Source organism: Lottia gigantea (genome assembly GCF_000327385.1).
Source record: "Lottia gigantea unplaced genomic scaffold LOTGIsca_51, whole genome shotgun sequence".
Lineage (NCBI taxonomy): Eukaryota > Metazoa > Mollusca > Gastropoda > Lottiidae > Lottia > Lottia gigantea.
Window position 1 is genome coordinate 1,171,921 of NW_008709752.1, and position 24,891 is coordinate 1,196,811.

The following is a 24,891-nucleotide window of genomic DNA, read 5'->3' on the forward strand; positions in this document are numbered from 1 at the left end:
CAAACCAACGACTACCATTCGACTACTAATCAACAAGAAATACCATGATCAGAACGAGTTTGGAAGAATGAAGGAGACCGAGTAACTCACGCCACACCATTCAGGGCCGAGTTTCACCGCCATGTCATTCGACCCGACCAGATCTAACGAAGAATCAACAACCAAACCAACAACACCGAATCATCCAATTTGATCCAATCCAACTACCAACTACCACGACTACCAACAACTACCTAGTTTGCGATATCAGCATCCGCTGGAAGCGAACGTTAACTTGCCATCTACCAACCAACTCTAGTCGGTAAAATGGAAAGCCCAAAAGCTGATGCTCGTACTATGGCGGAAGTGTTTAAGAGTACTCCAACTCCAAAAACCTTCCCAAAAGCCACGCCAGACAAGCCCTATGATCATGTAGTTCTTGTCAGACCCGGGAGGGTCTTACATTCAAAGGATGTTGACTGTTAGACACCGCACTGTCCACATCACGTTAGTACTCCAAATTCAACAAGATATCTCTATTGTAGCGGAGGTAAGGGCTGGACATTTTATGTTCCGACGGCCCGCTAAGTCCTTCTAGGAAATAAAACCTTGAGTTGGAGATATCTTGAAGAATAGATCTAACAAATTTGATAACTTTTGGAAGTGTATCGATTAAGTCCACTCCGATGTGAGTGGATTTATATGGAGAATTATTTATCTTCATATAGAAATGCAAATGGCTGCCGGATATTGTATTATTACGGCAGTCATATATACATTATAAATCTTGTCATTTCCAGTCTATCAGTCATCTGAGCCCCTTGAATATTTATATTCCTAAAAATCCATTTTTTATATTCATAATCCTCTCATAGGAAAAACTTGTCAATCTATTATGATCTGAAAATTTTTCAGATATTTGAAGTTCCCCAAATCTTCTATTATTTCAAATATTCAAAAATTCTGAAGGACTCAGGTTTTCAAAAACCTAGAAATCTCTGAATTTTCCAGATTTTCGAAGTTCAAAAAGTCTAAAAAGCTCAAAAATTTCAAAAAATCTCAAATTTTTCAAAAATTGTAAATTTTTCAAAAATTGTAAATTCTTCAAAAATTGTATATTTTTCAAAAATTTCCAAAATCTCAATTTTTTCAAAAATCTCAAATTTTTCAAAAATTTCAAAAATTTCAAAAAATCTCAATTTTTTCAAAAATCTCAAATTTTTCAAAAATTTCAAAAATTTCCAAAATCTCAATTTTTTCAAAAATCTCAAATTTTTCAAAAACTTCAAAAATTTTAAAAATCTCAAACTTCTCAGAAATCCCAGATTTTTGGAAACTTCTCCAAAAACTTAAAATCCTCTAAATAAGTCATGGTTTGTGTGAAAATTCGTTTAATTTAGAATTTTCTAGCCTTTTAAGACATATTGCACATTGCACCATGTATATTCATATACACAAATAAAAAAGTATAAAAAAAAAAAAAAAAATATATATATATATCTTTTCACCCATTATTATTATCTTCATAAATATAAATTTCTGTCAAGCCATCATAATTCTGATATACCATCATGCCTATTGACAGGTCATGTAGCCTTTTACTCAAACCAACAACCGATTTTGAGATAAGGTCTCAGGATTTACTAGATGCATTGTAGGTAGCGGAAGCCCCGATGCATCTAGTAAGGGGTTTTCAAAACATAGGGAGAACTAAATTTATAGTTTCTCTAGAAAAGCCAGCAGATGTTAACATCTTTATCGACTGGTTTGGCAACGGTACTCAGATAGTTCCCGCAGTCAAATTTACCATTACACGAGCCAACCAGGTCGAGGAATTAAATCGAAAACCCGACATAAAAATTACTATCTATGGGGCCCCGTATGAGCTAGACCCCAAATATATCTTGTCGAAGATAAATACATATTGCACCTTGGCAAAAATTAAAAGATGTACCTGGAGAGGCTACCCTAATATGTACAATGGGGTACATTTAATCTTTACTCCAGAGATAAAGAAGCCTATACCAAATAATCTAATAATCAATGGTATCAGGATTACGGTCAAGTATGATGACCAACCCCAGCCAGCCCGGAGATGCTTCTGCTGTGGCGGAGAAAACCACCTAGCAGCTATGTGCCCTACCAATGCTGCCCCTGGCCCCCGCCCACAGACTATTAATAATAAGTCCCTATACAATGCGGTAGCGAGTTCGCTTCCAGGGCCGAGTTTCACCGCCATGTCATTCGACCCGACCAGATCTAACGAAGAATCAACAACAAACCAACAACACCGAATCATCCAATTTGATCCAATCCAACTACCAACTACTACGACTACCAACAACTACCTAGTTTGCGATATCAGCATCCGCTGGAAGCGAACGTTAACTTGTCATCTACCTACCTACCTACAGTGCGGTAGCGAGTTCGCTTCCAGAACTGATATGTTTCAAGTGTGGAGACGCTGGACATGCCCCAAACCTATGCCCGAACCATGGCCTCAAACTCCCAATATGGCCCTCAACGAACAGTATCGATCCGGTACCATCTTTTGATAATACCGCAATCGATATTGTTGGGGACATGGAATTGTCAGATTCGGACATACCAAACCAGCAAAATGATACCTCCGTTGAGCGGACAAAACAAATGCCATGCTGGAACAGGCTCATGCCTTGATGAGTGTCATCAAAGGCATTCGGAAAACATCTACCCCTATTCCCCCACCCACCCCCCTTCCTGTCCCTCCGACTAAGGGAAACGACACCATTCTTGATGAGTGGCAAGAAATTCAGGAACACGATTATGATAGAAGTCGGAGAGAGAAAGAGAAAGAAAAAGAAAAATTGAATAAAGACAAAAGTAAAAAAGCCAGTTTTGAAACGAGCACCTCTAGTGATAAGAAACGCCGAGAAAAAACATCCAATCTCGAGACCAGTTATACTGGGAGTGGCCGTTTCAATATTGATAAGGGGAGTGGCGATTTCACCGAGTCTGATGCGAGTTTCACCATGGTCAAACGAGCATCAAAGTCGGTAAAAAAGCCCAGCACACCTAAACCCCCTACCAAAGAAACAGAAATTGCAAAAAATATAATATAATATAATATAAACCCCTGAAAATGATACTCAAAAACAAATGGAATCCTTAAAAAGAGGGCCAAATTTATCGGAAGAAAAATCCGAGAAGAAAAAAAGAAAAGATCTACAAGAAAGCTACCAATCCACCACATAAATCAGCGATACATTTATAACTTACATATAACATAATAATAATTAAAAAAAAAAGTACTTCTATAACTCATTTATTCATATATCCATAAACAAAAACGTACATATAAACACTAACATGATTTTTTCGTCCTTAAACATACATAGAGGCTTCATAGGCAAATTACACCAAATATTAACAGACTTTAAATACTCGGATATCATTTGTCTACAGGAAACTGGGATAATCTCGGACCAAGATATTCTTGATCTTGAGGCTATCTCAGACTACACCCTGGTTAGATCCAATGGACCCAGTGCCATCTGCAGAGGTGCTGCCATTCTATACAAAAAGTCCATTAGACCCATCCAAAACTTCAATTAATAGGTCGATTCCTACATATCAAATTTACCATACAAAAAAATATATTCCATGTTATAAATGTTTACGGCCCAAGGGAGTATGAATTAAAAGGCGCCTTTTTTAGTCAAATTCATACTCACCTGCATCAATTTTTCAATATCGCTGATAGCTATATTATCACTGGGGATTTTAATTTAATTGAAACGAAACAGGATTCAAAAACAGAGACCAGGAAAAACCAACCTGCACTTGCTCTCTCTAAACTCTCGGATATCAAGTCGGATTTTTTATTACAAGACAGCTTTCGCCACTTGTATCCGAGAACCAAGCTTTTCACATTTGTCAGGGGCGACACTGGAACCCGTATTGACCGTCTATACCTCTCCAAACATCACTTAAATTCCCTGAAAAAAATAGAACATAATAATAATTCATATTCCGACCATAAATCACTAACAGTTGAGTTGGGACTAGGGTCAAGCCGCTGGGGTAAAGGCAAGTGGAAACTTAACACCACACTACTTGACGAGCCCCAGTACATCTCACTCATTACAGAATTTTGGTGCTTTTGGCAGCTGCAAAAGCCAGATTATCCTGACCAGCTTGTTTGGTGGGAAACGGGAAAGGGCCACATCAAGGATATCTCAATACAGTATAGTCGATGTCGATCTAAAAAACTCAGTGATAAACTCCTGCAGCTAGAGAACCAAAAGATCGACATCGAAAATACTCATGACCTAAATGACGATCACTTTGGCAATATCCACCGCGGACTGATCGATGAAATTAAGTTGTTACGAAATACCATGAACAAAGGGACGTTAATTCGATCAAATTCGATTCTTAAAGCAGTACAATCATTCTATACAACCCTTTACACATCTGACTTCATCGCCAGGGAAGTAATAACGGACTACATCGATCAGTCCGAGGTCAATAGTCTACCGCCAGCAGAACAAATAAAAATCAATAATATTCTTATAACCAAATCAGAACTCCTTACAGCATTGAATGGGTTTCAAAACAACAAATCCCCGGGGATTGATGGAATTCCCAGGGAATTCTACTCCAAGTTTTGGCCCATTCTGCAGGACGATCTTCATGATACCATCAACAATATCTACTTTAGACAAGAACTATCCGACAGCATGAAGACGTCCATATTAACCATCAACTTCAAAAATAAAGGTTCAAAAACTGATTTAAAAAATTACAGACCCATATCTCTGCTGACGGTTGACTACAAGATCATTGCCAAGGTGATCGCCAATAGGCTAAACAAAGTGTTAAACCATATTTTGTTGGACACTCAATCGGGAGCAGGTCAAGGCAAATCCATTATCAATAACCTGCTCTCGATTGACAGTCTAATAAAATATGCGGATGAGAAACGAATTGATCTGGCTCTACTGGCATATGACCAGGAGAAGGCATTTGATAGAGTCAACAGATCCTATCTCATGCATCTCCTGGTCAAGATGCAGTTCCCACCGAACATCCTGAGATGGATAGAAATTCTTTATAAGGACCTGAGGGTGTGCTGTGAGGTTAGAGGGGCATTTACGGATAGTTTTACCCCAGAGCGCGGCGTGAAACAAGGCTGCCCCCTATCCATGGCCCTCTACTCTCTAGCTATACACCCTTTGGCCCTTACCATCATCAACAATCTCCATATCCACGGTATTAAACTACCGAAATACCCAAAACAGATCAAAACAGTCCAGCATGCTGACGATCTAACGGTCATTATAACTGACCCGACGTCATTTGCCCACCTTGATTCGGCCCTCAATCAATTTCAAATGGCAACAGGTTCCAAAATTAATAGCGAAAAAACCGAAATACTTACTCTTGGCCGAATGGCAACCCACATACCAAATCTGCTCACCAAATACATCAAACCTCAAATAAAACTTTTGGGAATATTTTTCGGCCCCAACAACCTAAAATTAAATTGGAATCCGATCGTGAATAACATCAAAAAATCGTTAATAAAATGGAAAAATCGCAGCCTAGTCTTTCGAGAAAAAGTCCACATTCTCAACACTTACACCCTCTCTCAGATTTGGTATGTGGGTCGACTTGTAAAACCCGATAAAAATATACTAAAAGAACTAAATTCTGTGATACATAATTTTCTCTGGGATGGCAAATATGAGGCCATTGCCAGAGAAACCTTAAAACTGCCATATAATCAAGGTGGGCAGAATGTCCCTGACGTTATGCTGAAACTGGACTGTTTTGATCTACAGCAAATAGCTTGGGCGGCCAGGGGAGTTAATTATCCCTGGGTTGCCCTCCTATTCTACTGGCTCGGTCCCGCTCTCAAGAATCTAAACCCTAGCAGAACCTATCCTGTCTCTACCCTAAATGTCCACTCTTCGTACAAAACCCTTTTGTCCCGATACCGTAAATTAAACATCAAAATTACAGCTAAATCCACTTCAAAAGAAATATACATTGAACTTATAAAAACCAGCAACATACAGAGCAAGATACAAAAATCAAACCAACATATTAACTTTAATCAAATCTTTGGCCATTTATTCGAATCCAAATTAAACCTCCGTCAACTCGACTTCATGTATCTTGCTCTACACCAGGCTCTGCCTACTAAGTTCTTTTTGAGAACCCGTAGCTCCACCAATTTCGACACCAAATGCAACTATTGCAGGATTGGTGGAGAGAGCCTGAGACATCTGTTCGTGGATTGTGGACATCTGGGTAGACTAAGGGATAGCTTCTGCTATTTTTTGAGAAATACCGTGGGTACGAATATTAGCATTGGGGAATTTACTCCATTTCTCTATAATATCGATAGCAGGCTGTATCCATATTTCTATCATTATTTTCACACTATCTGGGTTAATAGAACCAAACCAAAACCAATAGAGATAGATGATATGTTATACAGTCTGCTAGAAATTACCCAAATTTAAAAAAAAAAAAAAATAATAATATATATATATATACAAACATATACAAATATATAAAATGTGCAATAGTATCATATACTTACCTAGATACTTACTCGAATACTTACCTGAATACTTACCCGAATTCTTAATTGAATACTTACCCATAACTCTTTCACATCATAATATATTTTTAATCATCATTATAAATTTATATATATATATATATAAACTAGTGTCCAAAAGAAACGATACCACCTGTTTGGAACGACATAAAAGAAAAAATAAACAATGCAGAAGTTTAGGTGTAGTGTTATGCTTTTGAGAAATCCTTTCACAACATCTGTACACAAATTTCATTTCAATAAAAATCAATAAAATCTGTACAACCAATATGACAAGCCTTTAAAGATGGGTGGGGTCGAAAAAAGAACATTTCGTTAGAGCACTGATCACAGAAACAACGGGAAATGTCACACCACACGTCACAAAGTCAAGTCAGTAGCGGGTATGTCCACCGTGAGCATCAATACATGCCAGAACACGCCTACGGACTGATGCCGTCAAACGTATGATGACGTTGGGAGTGATGCGTTGCCATTCCTCGATGAGACATCGTTCCAAGTCCTGGACGTTGACTGGAGGCACACGGCGACGTCGGATTTGCCGATCGAGGTGGTCCCATAAGTGCTCGATGGGATTCATGTCCGGTGAACATGGGGCCATGGCAAAATCTGTACGTTGACGTTGGCAAGGAAGTTCTGTGTCAATCTTGCTGTGTGTGGCCTTGCATTGTCATGTTGGAAAAGGAGTCCACGAGGCTGTTGCTGAATAAAGGGCACCACAACAGGCCGTAGGATGTCACCAATATAACGCTGTGCATTCAGGTTTCCACGAATTACAAGCCTCGTTTTGACGTCACCACATATGCCACCCCAAACCATTAACCCTCCACCTTCAAACGGCCGGACCTGTTGGATACAGTTAGGCGCCAAACGTTCACCAAATCGTCGGTATACAAGCTGTCGTCCATCGTTTTTGAAGATGAGGAATCAGCTCTCATCAGAGAACATAACACGTGCCCAGTCCCGCCGTTGCCAACGTCGAACTCGCCTGGACCAGATCAGCCTGTTGTTCCGGTGTCAAGGCCCCAGGAGCGGTCCGCGGTAGGGATGACGTGGCCGGATACCAAACTGCCGTAGTCTCCTGTAGACGGTCTGTCGACTGATCCTGTGTCCCAGTGCTGTAGCCGCCGTGGACGTCGCTGTTACGGTGCGGTTCCTCAGGTGTAATACCCGAATGTAACGATCTTCACGGGGCGTGGTTACTCGTGGTCTTCCACTCCTGGGCCTGTCTGACGTCTGACCTGTCTGACGTAACCGCTGCATCAACCTGATGATAGTGATGCGTGCGCAGCCCAACCTTCTGGCGACGTCGACGTGTGTCGCTCCTTGTTGGACCATTCCAACGGCTCTCTCTCTCTCGATGGCTGTGAAACGTGGCATATCTTGTGTTCTTTTTGTTGCTGTGATATCAACGTGTCTGATCAGCCGTTTTATACAGTTTTTATGCACGTGCAGAACATGCTAGAGAGGGAAATGTCACTTTCATGAAATTTACGTTTTTTCCCGGCAGTGATCACGTGTTCCCGGTATTTTTATCGACTATGCTGTGTTTGGGATATGCAATACGAATTTACATGTTTTCATATTAGACAATTCACTTAGTAAAAAACAATTTTGAAAATAAGTTGGTATCGTTTCTTTTGGACACTAGTTTATATATCGATCTATTTACAATAATATCATTATTTATACACATAATATATTTCTATAATATATTCAAAAGAATATATTTTAATTACTGTTAAACAAAATAACATAACATAATATAATACAGTAATTAAACAATATGGTTACACGATGATGATCGCCTCACATATGCCTTTATTAGATTTTTAATACTTCTATTTCTGTAATCAAAGGCATATGTGAGTGGTGGATATTTCTATGTATATATGTTGATCTAGAATATCCACCAAACACTTGATCGAAGTGTGGGTGGGTAAGCGGAATGAAAAAAAAAAAAAAAAAGGATGTAAGGCAACAGCAATCGGTCGGGAAATTAGATCTTGGGGAATTGCCGGATTCCCAATGGTCAAGATCTTAGGCAATGGATCGGTTCGCTTAGCTTTCCAGGCGAGGGAAAGCGCGGACATCGCACTAACTAAGGACAGCCTACTCGGTAGAAAGTCGAGGAAGGGGGTACAGCAATCGGTCAGCTCAGACCGATGCGTTGTGTATCGGATACCATCTGCTTACTCTGAGGAGAAATTGTTAGAAGACCTTCATGAAAGGGGGTATAACGTATCTAGTGTACGGCGATTCAAAGTTAAGGAAGGAGCCGAAGACGGAATGGTAGTAATATCGTTCCCGAAAGGGCAAATTCCAAGACTGATCGGAATCGTCTACCTGATCCGGAATACCTACCCCTACGTGGACGGGGTCCGCCGCTGCTACAAATGCCAAAATTTTGGTCATCTTGGCAAACACTGCCGAGGGACACCAACATGCGGCAAATGTGGAGGCGCGCATTCCACGGAGGCATGCAAGGCATCGGATTCAAAGTGTGCCAACTGTAATGATAGGCACATGGCAGGTGACCCAACTTGTCCTAAGTTGAAGAAGGTCAAACATACACTAAAGGTAAAAGCTAAGATGGCTATATCTTTCAAAGAGGCAACCGCTCTTGTGAAAATACGGGAGGGCTTTGAGGCAACGAAACCAAAGAAGAAAGATCTTTCTTCTAAGGTTGAGAAGCCAAAAAAGTCAAAGCCAGTATTGGAAACAAGCGTCCCCCCAATAGTGTCTAAGGGGTCCGGTTTCACACCAGTGTTCCGGGATGCGGAGAGTTTTCTAAACTTGATGCTGGACGTTGCAGAAATTGCTGCAACAGCTGCCAACTCCGACGAAGGGTATGATAGGCACAGGGTTGGCTCGAAGATCATTCAGGCCGTCAAAAACTCTGTTGAGAACTTTAAGGAGCTCTCCATCCCAGTTAGTAACCAAACGGACGTTTCCCGAAAAAGGAAAGGGGGAGCACGAGGAAGTCCTGAATCGTCTCCTGAGACCTTGACCCACGACACAGCTAACAGCAGATCAGTACGTCAGAACGGTCAATAGAGGTCGCATCCTTTCGATGCCATCAACTCCAAATTCAAGTAGGACTGGTGCGCATCTAAAGCCGAAAAATTCAAACACAACGGCTTATGACTCAGAGTCCAACCCGGAAGTGAGCGAAGGAGAGGAGGAGGTATTGGAAGAGGATGTTCGATCTGAGCACTCCAACTCCAATACTTGCTTAACCCCTGGGCACGACTGGCAGGACGAATAAAAAACGCCTCGAACGGAACAGGATTAGACTCGTATCTTTAGTACTGTCCCAATGGATCGCAGTCTCAAAATCCTGCAGCATAACCTGAATGGCCTTCGGGCCAGGCTCACTGAACTGATTAAATTTCTAAGTACCGCAAGGTACGACGTTCTCTGCTTCCAAGAAACCAAGCTCTATCCTGGAGTTAAAGATACAATATTGCCCGGATATCGTTTATCTCGACTGGATAGGCCTGGTGCCCATAGCAAATGTTTCGGTGGAGGACTCGCAATCTATGTCAGGACTGAACTATCATATCAAACGCTAGTCCTGCACAGTACGGAGTTCGAAGTCAACGGAGTGTCCCTCTCGCTTGCCGATGGAAGCAAAATTGCAATAGTCAATGTTTATCTGCCGCCTGGCAAGAATGTCATTGAACCAAGCTCGTATAGAAACCTATGCGAACAGATTTCACACCGGAACGTCCTGTTCTGTGGTGATTTCAATTCTAAACACAACGCATGGGGATCGTACAAGCAAGACGAGCGAGGAGAGGGGTTACTCCAATTCATTGAGGATAACGACATGTGCATACTTAACGATGGGAGGCCTACTTTGATTCATAACTCTTCTGATGTCTAATCTAGACCTTACTATCGCAACATCTAATATAGCTTCAAACTGTGAGTGGCAGGTCAGTTCGACTGAAACGCTGGGAAGTGATCATCTATTAATAGATATCACTTACAGGGGTCAAATAAAGAGGGAAGGTACCGTTGGAAAACCAAAATGGCGAATCGCAAAGGCAGATTGGATAAAATTTACTGAAAACTGCTCGCAGTGGGACGTAAAGGATATACAGGACGCCGATGTTGATGTCTACGCCAACAATGTCACCATGGTCCTCATGGAGGCAGCCAAGGACGCTATCCCTAGAACCTCTGGTAAAAACAGGGCTTGTCCTAAGCCCTGTTGGTCGGACGCCTGCCAAAATGCAGTAAAGCTTAGAAGGAAAGCACTACGTCGTGTTCAACGCAACCTCAACACCGAAACAAAACGGACATACTTGGAAGCCACAGAGAACGCCAGGAAAGTCATCAGTGAGGCTCGCACCAGTCACTGGCATGACTTCTGTCAAACGCTAAACCAGCATACCCAGATCAGGGATGTCTGGGCCAAAATCAAATCGATGAATGGCACTAAATCTACCCGCGAAATCCCCGTAGTAACCTATGGGGATAGAGTAGGAGAGAGCGATAGACAGAAGGCAGACCTTATGGCTGAGAGCTTTGCTGACGCGAGTAGTGATAAACACCACTCCCCCGAATTTATGAATCGAAAAACTAACTTCGCAGTGGACCATTCCAATGTGTTGACGCACATAGATGAAAACGACCCACTGAATCTCCCTTTCACGTCTGATGAACTTCAGAAAGCTCTCTCGTCTAAAAAAGACAGTGCAGCTGGGGAGGATGAAGTCAAGTACTCGATGTTGAAGAAATTGCCTCCCGAAGCTTCGAAAATCCTACTGGATTTCTTTAACGAATCTTGGACCAATGGCCACGTACCGACAAAATGGAAGACGGCATCCATTATACCTATCCTAAAGGCAGGGAAAGATCCCAATAAAACGGAGTCTTACAGACCCGTCAGCCTGACATCCACGTTATGCAAAATCCTCGAAACGATGGTAACACATCGTCTTCGGTATTACTTAGAAAGTAATAATCTTCTAGACAAGAATCAAAGTGGGTTCAGAAAGCTCAGATCTACGGCGGATCACATAGTTAGGCTACAACACGCAATGTCTAAGACATTGAACAGTTCTGGGTTCCTCTGTGCAGTGTTCGTAGACCTAACGAAAGCTTTCGATCTTGTCTGGACAGATGGATTGATGCACAAGCTGCGCCAACTAGGAATATGTGGTCGTATGCACAACTGGATAGCAAGTTTTCTTGCGGACAGGAAGATACGTGTAACCATAGGAAAGAGTCTCAGCGAAGAATTCAGTTTGGAAAATGGCACGCCCCAAGGCTCGGTTATTAGCCCCACTTTGTTTAGCGTAATGGTCAATGATATCCGCAACCCCAAATACCTGTCAAACAAATGTCAGATCGCGATGTTTGCTGACGACAGCACTTTTTGGGGGAATGGTACGTTATATACGAACCTTCAAATGCGGATCCAAACATGTCGCTTTGCAAAGTGGGCAAATGACTGGGGATTCAGAATATCCAAAGCCAAAACGGTAGGAATGTTGGTCTGTAAAGACCCCCAGGAGACCGACATGCGACTAGTATTGGACGGCGAACGTATTCAATTCGTTAGTGAAACCAAGCTACTTGGTGTAACCTTCGATAGAAAACTCTCATGGGAACCTCACATTAAAAACATCACAAACAGATGCCAAATTGTGCTGAACTTAATGAGGAATATATCTGGCAATGAATGGGGCGCCAATGTTGTGACGCTCATGATGATCTATCGTGCGCTGATCCGGCCCATCTTGGACTACGGTTCACAGGCATTCATGACCGCCAGACCAATGCTCCTTCATAAGTTAGATGTCATACAGCACACAGCCCTCCGACTAGCCACCGGAGCAGGCATCGGCATAAAAACGGAGTCATTACTCCAAGATGTTGGTGAGGTTCCTCTACAAATCCGCAGAGAGGAGTTAGCCCTTAGATACTGGTCAAAGTTGAAACACCTTGGAGAATCATCTCCTACTACCTCGAGACCGCGAGGTTCAGGCACGCCAAAAAAACGATAAGCTTCGGACAGTCAGTTCGGGATTCCGTTCGGAAGTATGGGCTAGATAGGTTGCCCATAAAGCCTCTTGTATTTTCCCAAGTTGCTCCTTGGACGGTTTCGCCCCCCATTGTCGACACCTCTCTCGCCTCGAAATTGGATAAGAAACGGGACGATCCTTGCATCGATCGAATGATCGCCTTAACTCATATGGATGCAAGGTGGTCGGAAAGCATACGTATCTATACTGACGGTTCACATAACCCGGATGATGGTACAACGGGTTTGGGGATCTACGTCCCCTCGAGCAGCACAAGAATTAGCAAGCGATTGCCCAATAACTGCTCAGTGTACACCTCAGAGATGCTTGCAATCCTCTACGCGGTGAAATATTCCGCGGGCCACTATCATTCAAATTATGTAGTACTAAGCGACTCGCTAAGTAGCCTGACATCGATACTCAACGACTCCTCTAATTCTCAAGCGAAGCTAGTGGATGAAATCAGGCAAGCGTGCTCACTTGTACATAGTCAAGGCAAATCAATCGAGTTGGCATGGATCCCGTCTCATGTAGGCATACAAGGGAACGAAATTGCAGATGAACTCGCAAGAATAGGACTAGGACTATCGGAGATTGACCGGATAGACTACAGTTTATCGGAAATAAGAAGCATGATCACAAAAAGCATCAAATCGACATGGGAGGCAACTCTCATAGATGCTAATGCATTCCGCTTCCGATTTAACGATAGCATTAGCAGTAAAGTGTTTTTACACCACCCCAATCGACAGATCTGTGGAACGGTCGCCCGTCTGAGAATGATGGGTGAGGTACGAAATCACAAATACGAACTAAAGCTATGTCCCTGTGGTGAAGCTGGCATCGCAGAACATCTGTTAATCCATTGTGAGCAACTAAGGGAATTAAGAAAATCGCTGGTCGAGATAATGAAAAGATATAGGCTGGATTACACCTTGAAGAATATTCTGTCCCATACGGGGAAGGGTATGTCAACAATCTGTGAGACAGTCTATAATTTTCTTAGTGAGTCACGAATGATCACATAAAGTAGCACATCAGAAGAGCGCCCTGCTCATCTGTAGGTGTGGCGATCATTGGGGACTTAGTTCTCGATAGATCGCCAAGAAGAAACACAGAAGAAGAACGCAGCATCAAGACTACAGAAGAAGATCAAGAAGAAACCATGGGAGCAACCCGTTCCCTACTCAACGTCTGCGATATGGAATTTCTCCGAAGCGGACACCATCCACCAACAAGAAGAAGAAGAAGAATTGGCTTTCAATGTAAACTATTAGCACTTGTCCTTATCCATCCTGTGAAGCACCAATCATTTCCTTACTACTCCAAAAGACATGCCTGCCACCCTGTTTCAAACGGACATCAGCTTGTTCAGTATTGTTAGACAAACCTGAACGGTTAGACCGGGCAGTACCACATGCACCCATTCCCTTTTCTTGCAAATTTACATGTAGAGAAAATAAAATCACGTGTCCAGAGTTATGAAGAAGAGACCATGAAGAAAAGACATAACAACGTTGGCACCCAGTCCCATTTCAAGAGTAACATTCACAGATTTTCCGGTATAGACATTCCAAAGTAAAAACCACTTTGTGCATCACATAGAGACCAAGTTTTAATTCCCCACTTGCGTTAATAGCAAATGACAGAAAAACCAGTTTACCAGAGGCAAAAATTAGAAAAATACAATTACATGATAATATAACATTAACATAATAGGTAGCTAGGAAACATAAAACATTCGTCGTTTACTTCAGAATGAAATGAAATGTATTCAGGTGCAACTGCACCAAAACAGGCTCCTGAGTACGATATAAAAGAAATATTTTGTTTAAAAAATGCGACAACCTTCCTATGCCTTCAGCCCTGTACCTTTTATTAAACAATATCAATCTAACGACAGTGAATTTGACCAAAGCACTCCAGCCTGTTGATTTTTTTTATATTTTGCAAGTGACTCCACATATGCATACATATTCGCTAATATGAAACCACACATTTTTTTAAATCTTTAGTTAAGGGTATGGTCTGTAATTTTCCTTTTCTCTCTGTATTTATCTTGTTTGTACGTTTAGAATTAACTCTGCCCCTCCCCCCTTCTGGAAATTGGTCGCTTCCTTCTTCTTTTTCATTATCCATTTAATCTCATGAAATCGACCTTGTAGACACTACAACCTAATAAAAATTTTCAGCCCGCAACAATGAATCCAGATCAAGTTTAGCTCCAGGTTTCTTTTTCTGGCTTCAATTACCAATTTAGCTAAAGCTCTTGCAGACTGACTGATTCTGTAAAACATCACTGTTCTTCTGATCCATCTTATGACCCAAACCTTCTAATTTTAGAGCAGCACGTCGTTATATAACTGTGTCTTCCATTACAACTCGTGTGATATCATCTGACCGCATGCGATCAAAAAGATCTTGAAGTATGCCATCATCAAGTAAAGCGCTTTGTAGAAGATATCTTCCTCTTTGAGAGTAATTTGCAGATGCCTTTTCGTTTTCTTCTTCTTCACTATCAATATTATCCTGGTTATTAGTCTGAATCTTGAAGAAATAAGTACCCACAACACAATTTAGCCTATGATACCATGGATTAAGATGGTAAATAAATTTCTTGCAAAACTCACATGGCAAATAATCATAAGGATTTGGTCGATTATTCTGCTCTGTTGTAGTGTAGGTCTTCGTCTCACGTTGGTTTCCGATAAAAGGTAAAGTACTTGTCGTCGCTGGGATTCCAAAAAATCGTATCTCTAAAAAGTTGATTTTTCAGGAGCAACAAAAAACCGTTTAAAATCGGTCTGAATCATTAAAATTACACCATTTTTGGCATGAGTGCTATAAATACGTTTCTTTGTTATGTAGTATAAACGTTTTACCCTTTTGTGATTTTTTCGATTTATATTGGACTTACGACTATTTGGAACTTAGAATAGGACATTTTACTGGAGAACGATGTTTCAGACTTTAAGCCAACTACATCAACCCGAAAATCAATCAAGCAGGGAACTAATGGACTTGAAGCAAAGGATGCTTACCTTTCCACAACACCTTTTTCTTTTTGATTGCACAATTATATCTGTATGGCTTTCCGATTTGTTCTTTGACTGGGATAGATTTTGGCTGTTGATATGGCTTATAATTTTAATATGGTATCCATGGCATTTGTTTGATAGAAACAGTTTCACTACTCCTATCGCGCATGACAGGACCTGTCATTTTAAAGGTTCTTAAATTTGACCATGCTTTGATTGGTAAGGGTACAGCATACAATTGAGGTATGGTATTTTCATATGAGGACGGCGTGGATGTAGACCTTGATCTTCTTGGTAACTCTTCGAATTCATCATTGTAGTTTAGCTTGTAGGTTATTGATCCATTAGGCAAATATTTTAAGACCTGGATATCTGTTACAACTGGATCTCCAGATACTCTACCTGGACGTATGGATGTTATTGTTTAGAGACTTGAAAATTCCTTAAAGAAGGTATGTGACAAGTAATATACTGAATGTTGACAGGATGTTTTAATGTCTACATAATTCTGAGGGGAGTAAATTGGTCGTTTTTTTAATTTTTCTTTCTAATACGCTGTGCACAAAATCGACTTCCATTTGTGTATGGCCCTTTTCAAGTATTTTCTATAGGATGGTGATGTTTTTGTCGCATGCCACTTTTAAGAGCATGTTTGATAATACTGTATTACGGTTCTGGTAGGTGCAACCATCACTGTATATAATTATTTGTTTAGTGTTGGGAGACCTCTCGGGTACCCTTAATAAGTAATCGTATAGGCAGGAAGCGAATGAATTGGCAGTTAAACCCCCCTCTCTCTCATGCCAAAAATAGCAAATACACTCCCTTGACGCCAAATCGTATACAGTATAATTATGACATCCTAATTTGGTCTTATAATTCATTGCAGATGCTTTTAAATTTGGAGCTAACAGGACAGCATACAGATCCAGCATCTATAACTGTGGGGTCTTTAATAGCAGTCTGCTTTTCTCTTTCTGTTTCGTCTCTGGCATTGTCTCTTTGTTGAATGTGGTAATTATATTTGTCTTCGGATACATTTCCTGTTTGATAGCCACAACATAGATCACATTGATCCTTCTTAGACGTGTATATTGCAAGATTGCAAGGTTTAGGTCGTGAAATATATCTCGAAAAGTACGTCTGCACACTCTGGAATCGTTGTTATCTTCACAGTATTTTGAGTAGGCATTATAGACTTCTGTCATGTCTGCAAAGACTCTGTCATGTCTGCAAAGACTGGTTCTAAGTATGTTTTAGAGCTTGAAGCTCTGCAATAATGGCTGGGTAAATTTGGTAGGGATTGTAAATACGATTTGGCCATTTTAACCTTTTCTGTTACTCTGTTTTTATACGCCCAAATGGAAATGTGGACGTATATTGCCGTCGCCCCTGTCCGTCGGTCCGTCCACATTTGATGTATGCGCGATAGAGGCTACAGTTTTTATCTGATCTTGACGAAACTTGGTTTGCATGTATATATTGATCTCGGTCAATTTCGAAATTGGTAATAATCGGATGAACGGTTTCAGAGTTATTGCCCTTGACTTAGTAAAAACGCGTTATATATGGCTTGTATGCACGATTAAGGCTGCAATTTTTATCTGATATTTATGAAACTTAGTATGCACATAAATGTTGATGAGATCTCGGCCAAGTTTGAAATTGGTAATAATCGGATGAACTGTTTCAGAGTTTTTGCCCTTGACTTAGTTAAAACGCGTTAAATTCGGCTTGTATGCACGATAAAGGCTACAATTTTGATACCATCTTGATGAAACTTAGTATCCCTTTCGCTGTTGGACTGCACAATATGCTCATTTATATTCCTTGCTGGGCTAAAACAATGTAATTATTACTAATTGTAGTGAGAAATTTTAATGTCAAAATACATCATGAATTCTTGGAGATAGAGCATTTGTGAATGTGTAAAAGTTTTTGGGTATCAACAAGTTTCAGAATATGTTATTTTCAAATGTGCAAATTTATGCAAATTAGCTAATTAGCTTCAAAATCAAGCAAAAAACGTGTTTTTGGCTGAAAATGTCAAATTTTTCGGTAAAAATAAAAATATACTGCTGAAAAATACCAATAAATGATTTCCACATTCTTGTCTCTGCATTTCTAAAACAATTTGCAATATATATACCTATAACAGCTACAAAAAAAAAATTAAAAAAAAAAAAAATTAATTTTTTTTTTTTTTTAACATTGGCAGGAAACAATTCTATCCGATCATTGCATTTTACTATCCTAGTTCTATTTCATGTTCACATTTGGATAATAAAGACATATATGTCAATGACAAAAGAAGTCTTACATTTAGTATTTTACTTTATAGTTCCGTTTGGTGTGAAATAGTTTGAAACATGGCGAGATGCACATTGGGAGGTTGCAATTTTCACAATAAGTACGCGTTTTCCACTGGTACGATCACTGCAAACGACACATTCCGGTCTATATTTTTTGTTCAAATATTCGGCAGGGAAATGGCGTTCCTGTAACCTTTTATTACGTCTATCCTCCACCATGTCAACTGTTGGAATTTCTGGAACCTGATCATTTGTAGCACTGGAAAAAAGTTGTTCGATAACTTTCTGTCGGTATTTCAATTGGTCCATGGTTTTGTCATCTGGATGTGTTGACTTGTATGTGATATATATATTAACAAGGGCAGTTTCCTTTATAAAATGGAACAATACCTGGTACCACTTTTGACACTCATGAGGATAGCAATAATAAGAGCCCAATTGGTCAAATTTATCGACGCCTCCCATATACTTATTATAATAAGTCACCATTTCTGGCTTAAGTGCTACACGTTTACCGGTTGGGTCCTTTCTGCACCGAACTTCCTTCTGTACAACATCATTTCCATGAATAGAAGACAGACAGTTGACTCTTTTAGTATCCTGCCATGTTGTGAATGTCATCTCCTTACTACTCCAAAAGACAGGCCTGTCACCCTGTTTCAAACGAACATCAGCCTGTCCAGTTTTCTTGGGCAAACCCACACGGTTAGATCGGACAGTACCACATGCCCCCATTCCTTTTTCTTGCAAGTTTACATAAAGAGAAGGCGAAGAGAAAAAATTATCCATATAAATCACATGTCCAGAGTTATCAAGACCACGCGGAAGAGATGTAACAACGCTAGCACCCAGTCCCATGTCGATTTCTTGATCACGGTTATCTGATTTTCCGGTGTAAACATTCCAGCGTAAATTAAAACCGGATTGAAAATCACACAAGGACCAAATTTTAATGCCCCACTTGCGTGGTTTATTCGGGATGTACTGTTTAAAACTTAGCCGTCCTTTGAATCCCTTCATGATCTCGTCCACCGATAACTCCTTGTTAGGCTGGTACATATCCATATATGTGTCTTGACCAAATCTACCAATGACCGTACTTTATAGAGTGGGTCATAATCTATATCTCCTTTAGCAGGCTGATTAGCATTGTTGTTGAAGTGTTAGAATGATCTCAGCAACAAATAACGATCTCTAGCCATAATTTGCCCGTAAGACAATGTTTTTGTAAGCCAGTACGTTTCCCAATAATCCTGAAGTCTATTTTTGCTGCACAATCCCATGCCAATTTCCAAGGCTAGAAACTTCCTCATTTCATATTCATCTGTATCAGACCAGCCTCTAAATCTACTGTTTTCTGGCAATTCATCAATAGTTGGGTTATCAAAAAACTGTTCAGCATAGTTATTAGTTTCTTCGGCCATCAATCGAAAGATACCAGTAGGGAAATATGCTTGAAAACAGTCAATAGGTTCTGCAGGGTGTAAAGGAATTTTTAGTTTGGTAGCTTTACTTTCCTCTCTTGAACTGGTACCTTATCTACCATGTCTACTATAAACATCTTCTTTCCTACCCAGTCTAATTTCCAGAACAGGTCAAATATATTATGTCTATTATGATTACTGAAACTTGAACAACATTTTCCATATTTACATCTGTTTCTACATTGTATAGGATTAAGAGTTCTCTCTTCTTTTCCAGATGTTGTATACCCATCAGGTATTGCAGTTATTAATGATAAACCTCTGCGTGTAGTTGATGGTAGTATTGATTGGCTCATACCTTGATCACTGACTGACATTTCAGTGATGTTCTAAGGTTTAGTGAGTGGGGTTTGACCACTATTTGCAAGACGAACAAGGAATTGCCCCCCTGAAGTAGAACTGCTTTGGTTTGAGCATGACTAAGGTGCTCCTTTGACCTGAAATGAGACGGGAAATCTATTTGAATACAATCCAAAATGTTGTAAAAAAATTAATGAATTTTGCACATACCACAATAGAATAGGCTATAAAATGAATCAAATGTTATAATAGTTAAATATTTTAACTTAAATTAACTCTTAACGATAATTAGTTTACCACACTACTTTCTTCCACTAGAAGACCCATAAATTGTTTTGTAGGAAAAGATCTAATTGCAGAATTTGCATGGTAAAATGAAGCATGTTCATGCAATCTTTATTAAAAACACATAAAAGAAAACTTACCATTAAAAAAAAATTGTTCAAATCTTAAGCAGACGATGCATGTGGGGAATAAAATCTGACTGCGACTTTTTGGAAGTACAAAATTTTTATCCAATGAGATACGACTTTTTATCTTAGGATTATAAAACAAAATCTAATTGGCCTAGAGCTCTGATATTTGGATATGACGTGCGTATCTAAGATTAGATCTAGGAAATTCCAAAAAGTGATTTTCCCAAATATCAGACTTCCGATATTGGAATCTCACCAACGTTGTGATGTTCGACTTTGTTTATTACAATCTAACATAACTGTACAGTGGTTGGCAATATCAGACGTCTGAGCAGCTAGGTATCCTCGAACGTACTGACTAAAGATTGCTTGTTTTCATCTGATATAGCCGACCCCATACAAAGAAACACAATACAAAATAATAATAGAATAAAGAATAATATTTAAAGACTATGATAAGAAATATGAATAATGTTTGCTGTTCTCACAGACCCGTAATTGAATATCTGTTCAAAAGGCATTGTTGTGGTTATTTGATCTACCCCATACTCAATCCTTTGAAGTAGGCTGGACGAGAGTGGTCATTTGGGGACACAATACTGGTGTAAACAGGGTTATGTGAAGGATCTGTGGAGAATAAACAGCTGTGAACTTTGTTTCACACTATCAAACAAAGGATAAGAAAATGGCTATTTTATTACAAGAGTGAGGTTTTGCACCTAAAATCTGGATCAGCAATTAATCATCAAATTCTTCAGAACATTCAAGGACATCATTAATGTGTTCAAAACATTCCCGGGCAAATTCATCATTTATTTCATTATTTGTGGGCCGATAGGTTTTCCTGCTAGAACTTGAAAATAAAGTTGGAATTTCGATATCTCTTCTTATATTAGAACTAAAGTCATTAAGAATAATTTTAGTTTGAGTCACTGCACATAAAAGATTCTTCATAGTTTCTTGAACAGCATGATTTGGTGTATCAGTTTCATCCTGTGTTGTACCAGTAGTTCTATCCTGTGTTGCGCCAGTAGTAGTTTTATCCTGTTCTATACCAGTATTATTATCTAACGTTCACAAAAGGAAAATCCGAATTGTCTGTAAAGGTAGTGAAGAATCGGTTTTCGCTTGGACCTACAATTAAGACATACCCACATACCATTTGGAACATTTTTCAATCCAACACAACTCGAACGATACCATTTCACTTTATATTTTTTATTGATATGTAATATGTAATTGTCAAAGAATTTTTCATTTCCACAAAAACAATATTGAGCTGAACTACTAATCATTTTAAACTTTCTGGTAAGGCACTTTACATTTTTTACTGTTATGTAGAATTCTTCATTTCCACAACTACTGAAATCCCCCTTCAAACTGACATGGAAGTGAACAATTTTGCGTAATCGGGAATTTTACTTCCATCAGGTCACCTCCACAACAATCACAATCTGTTGAACCATTTGGCATTGCTCTATCTAGGTTTGAGAACATGCATGTGCATTAAAATACTTTAATTTATTTTGCACGGAATTTTTAGTTTGTATTAGAATTGATTTTCTGAATTAATCACTGTTTGTAGATGAAGCATCCTTATCGTAAAAGAAACGTTTCACAATGTCGAGATGCCGCAACATTGGACGAAGATGTATCCGCGTATATCACTATCATTGTCGTCACCTCATTTACCATCACTTTCTTCAAATAACGGTTGAAGAACTAGACGACGCAGTTTCAGTATGTCGTTGAATTTTGTCTTGTTCATAACCACCTGTCGGTGGAATTTCTGTTTCTACAACATTTTCAAAGGCAACAATTTCTTTGAAGATGACTTAAAGATATAACTAAAAACTCTTGGTTTAAGAACCTGTAGTAAATCTATAAAAATAAGTGGTGTAAACTTTGCAGATGCTAAAAAAGTAGTCAATGAACTAAATTTTGAAAATAGGATCAATGAAATATCTAATATTATCAGTAAGTGGAATCACAGAAATTTAAGTTTTGGAGGAAAAATACAGATTTTAAAAACATTTGCCATACCCAAGTTATTATACCCATCATTAGTTTTGAAAATACCAAGCTATATTATTAAATCTCTTAATATTATTTATAAATTCCTATGGAATGGAAGTGTGTTAGAAAACATTTCTTATAAGCATGATCGTCTTGGTTGTTATATAGAAAATATAACTGAAGTTCTTATATAGTTTATATTATAATGTTAGTCTACAGGTGGGTTCCTTATTGCCTCATATTGGTGGATTGACTTTACGACCTGAGCTGTCCGTTATCTGCAGACAAAACTAACTAAAAACGATGTTGTCTTGGGTTATAAAGACAATACAGCAGTAAGGGACATTACAATAGAAAACAGAAACGTTAGTATGTAAGTTAATAGATGATAGATAAGAACATGGCATAAGACACAAATAAAAACTACTAATCTTATTCATTATTGGAGCAATACTATTTGTTACATTGGTAGATAACCACTCTCGTCTGGTAGTTGATAATCAATGCGTGATAACCTTCTTCATATATTTCGGCAACCTCACCACCGGGAGAGTGAGTTTTCGCTGGAAAATAAAGTACCTTGGAAGATGCCTGAGTGCAAAAGCAGATTTGATGTCTGTTGTTTTCACTGGCCAGTTCTTACTGGCAGATACACTCAAAAATAATCTTAAGGTGCCCTTCCCAACTGTAGGACTACCAGTCTTAAAATCACTCTCTTCTTCAAAGCCTCTTGCGACAAGGCGTGCCTTAACATTACCAGCTTTATCTGTAATCACCCATCTTGTAGATATTACCATTTGACCATTCCCATCAACTTCTTCATATGTATTGAATTGTTTTAGTTTCTCCAACTCAGTAATTTTAGCTTTCTCAATTTCAACACTGTTCACTTCCTCGTTCTCTTCTTCATCATGTTGCCTTTCAGTTTGTTCTAAATCAATACTCATTACTCCACCGTCTCCATCTTTCTTTATCTTTAACATTGTACCAATATTTATGACTTCCAGTAGCTTTACCAATACTTCAGCATCTTTCCATGTGTCACTTTCTCCTATTCCATATCTAATTCTGTTACCTGCTTTTAGTTTTTGATTTTTAATTACTGGTTCAGTTGATACTTCATTAGGTTTAATTAAAACTTCATCTTGTCATATGGATTATTTGCCTTTTTAACTCGGTTGGGAGAGACAATCACAAAAACACCACCATGACTGTTCTGTCCTGAAACACGACTTTACCAGGCCCTAACCATCTATTACTTCCATCTCTTTTGTAAAATCACCATTTGAATAACTCTGTTCTGAAACTCAACTTTACTTCTCAAGGCTCTTCTTATCCTTTCGTCTGCTTCTGTTTGTAAGCACTATGAGCACTATGTAAGACATTTAAATGTTCTGCAAATGTTTCACTTGTTGTGGTTCCATGTAATGCTGGCAGTGTTTCTTTCATCACATTAGGGATATTAGGGTTTAGCCCAAATACCAACTAATGACTGCTGTATCCACTCCACATATTCAGTGTATTTCGTGCCATATTGGCCCAGCACAATAATACACGAATGTCAGTTTTTCTGTAATCAGCTTCCAATTTAGCTAACATGGCATCAGTGACAGAATGAACCCGTTCACAGAGTCCATTTTGAAATGGACTCTCTCCTGCTGTGGTAATCAATCTGACATCAAGAATGGGTGCAACTTCTCTTATTTCATGATTGGAAAACTCTCCACCATTATCATTTAGAATTGCCCCATTACACCAACAACAGCAATCCAATTTTGCATCAATGGATGGATAATGTCTTTAGGATGTTTACTATTGACGAATATTGACACCGTATATCTTGACCACATGTCTATTATATGCAATTTTTGTTTACCCCTCCAACTCTTCAAGTCAATAGCTACCATCTCATTAAATTCCTTGTCCATAGGGAGTGCTACTACAGGTCGGGCAGGGGTAGTAGCAAATTGTTTGCAGATATCACACCTCTCATAAATTTGCATCACACTTTCTTTGTACTCCTCATGCCATGATCCCGCGTCTTTTAATAGGTCAATAAATTTCTTTTCGAGAGGATGAGCAAACTGACGATGTAACCTAAGCAGGATTTTATGTTGATCTTCTGGGTTTTCGAAGCTTAGACGTGTTACACATACATTTTCTACTGGAATTTCATCTGCAACAGGACAAATTGGTATACAGTAGTGACCAGAAGTGGTTATGTTTAATGAAACGATTTTGTCAAAAATCTCGGCTGTATCATCCACAGTATTCAATTTTACTCTAACCTTCTTCATAGCATCACGAGACATTAGTAATGGTATGTCAGAATCAACTACATCAGTGTTTAAAATGACGTTTTTACCTCCTAAAGTGACAGGTATTTCACAATGTTGTACAGACTTCTAACATGTGCCACCACCAAACTTGAAAATCTTAACTCTTTCAGACACCTTGATATTCTGCCTACCATCACCATCTAAAGCGGCCCATACACGCTCAATATGATTGACAGAAAACCCGACAGAATGACATTCTGTCAATCATATTGAGTGTGTGTGAGCGATATTGAAGCATTACGTCAGATTCTGACAGACTCCAAAAAGTATCAAAGCTCGTTTGATATTTTCTGACGACATAATCTGTCGCGTCATAATATTGTGAGGTGTGTGGGCATTATCACGTCAGATTTCAT

At 39.3% G+C, this 24,891-nt stretch overlaps 2 protein-coding genes across 2 annotated transcripts; one reads left to right on the forward strand and one right to left on the reverse strand.

Annotated features, from left to right (window-relative positions):
* Positions 1-1,652: 1,652 nt before the first annotated feature.
* LOTGIDRAFT_165425 (hypothetical protein) lies at positions 1,653-2,534 on the forward strand (the record flags this gene model as incomplete). The annotated part of the gene is made up of 1 exon (XM_009062440.1): positions 1,653-2,534. One exon carries the CDS (start codon positions 1,653-1,655, stop codon positions 2,532-2,534), a length of 882 nt encoding a protein of 293 aa, XP_009060688.1.
* An 18,384-nt stretch (positions 2,535-20,918) lies between these two features.
* LOTGIDRAFT_165426 (hypothetical protein) lies at positions 20,919-24,508 on the reverse strand (the record flags this gene model as incomplete). The annotated part of the gene is made up of 3 exons (XM_009062441.1): positions 20,919-21,224; positions 23,087-23,340; positions 24,073-24,508. The coding sequence occupies 3 exons, from the start codon at positions 24,506-24,508 to the stop codon at positions 20,919-20,921; spliced, it is 996 nt and encodes a 331-aa protein (XP_009060689.1).
* Between the last annotated feature and the right edge of the window lie 383 nt (positions 24,509-24,891).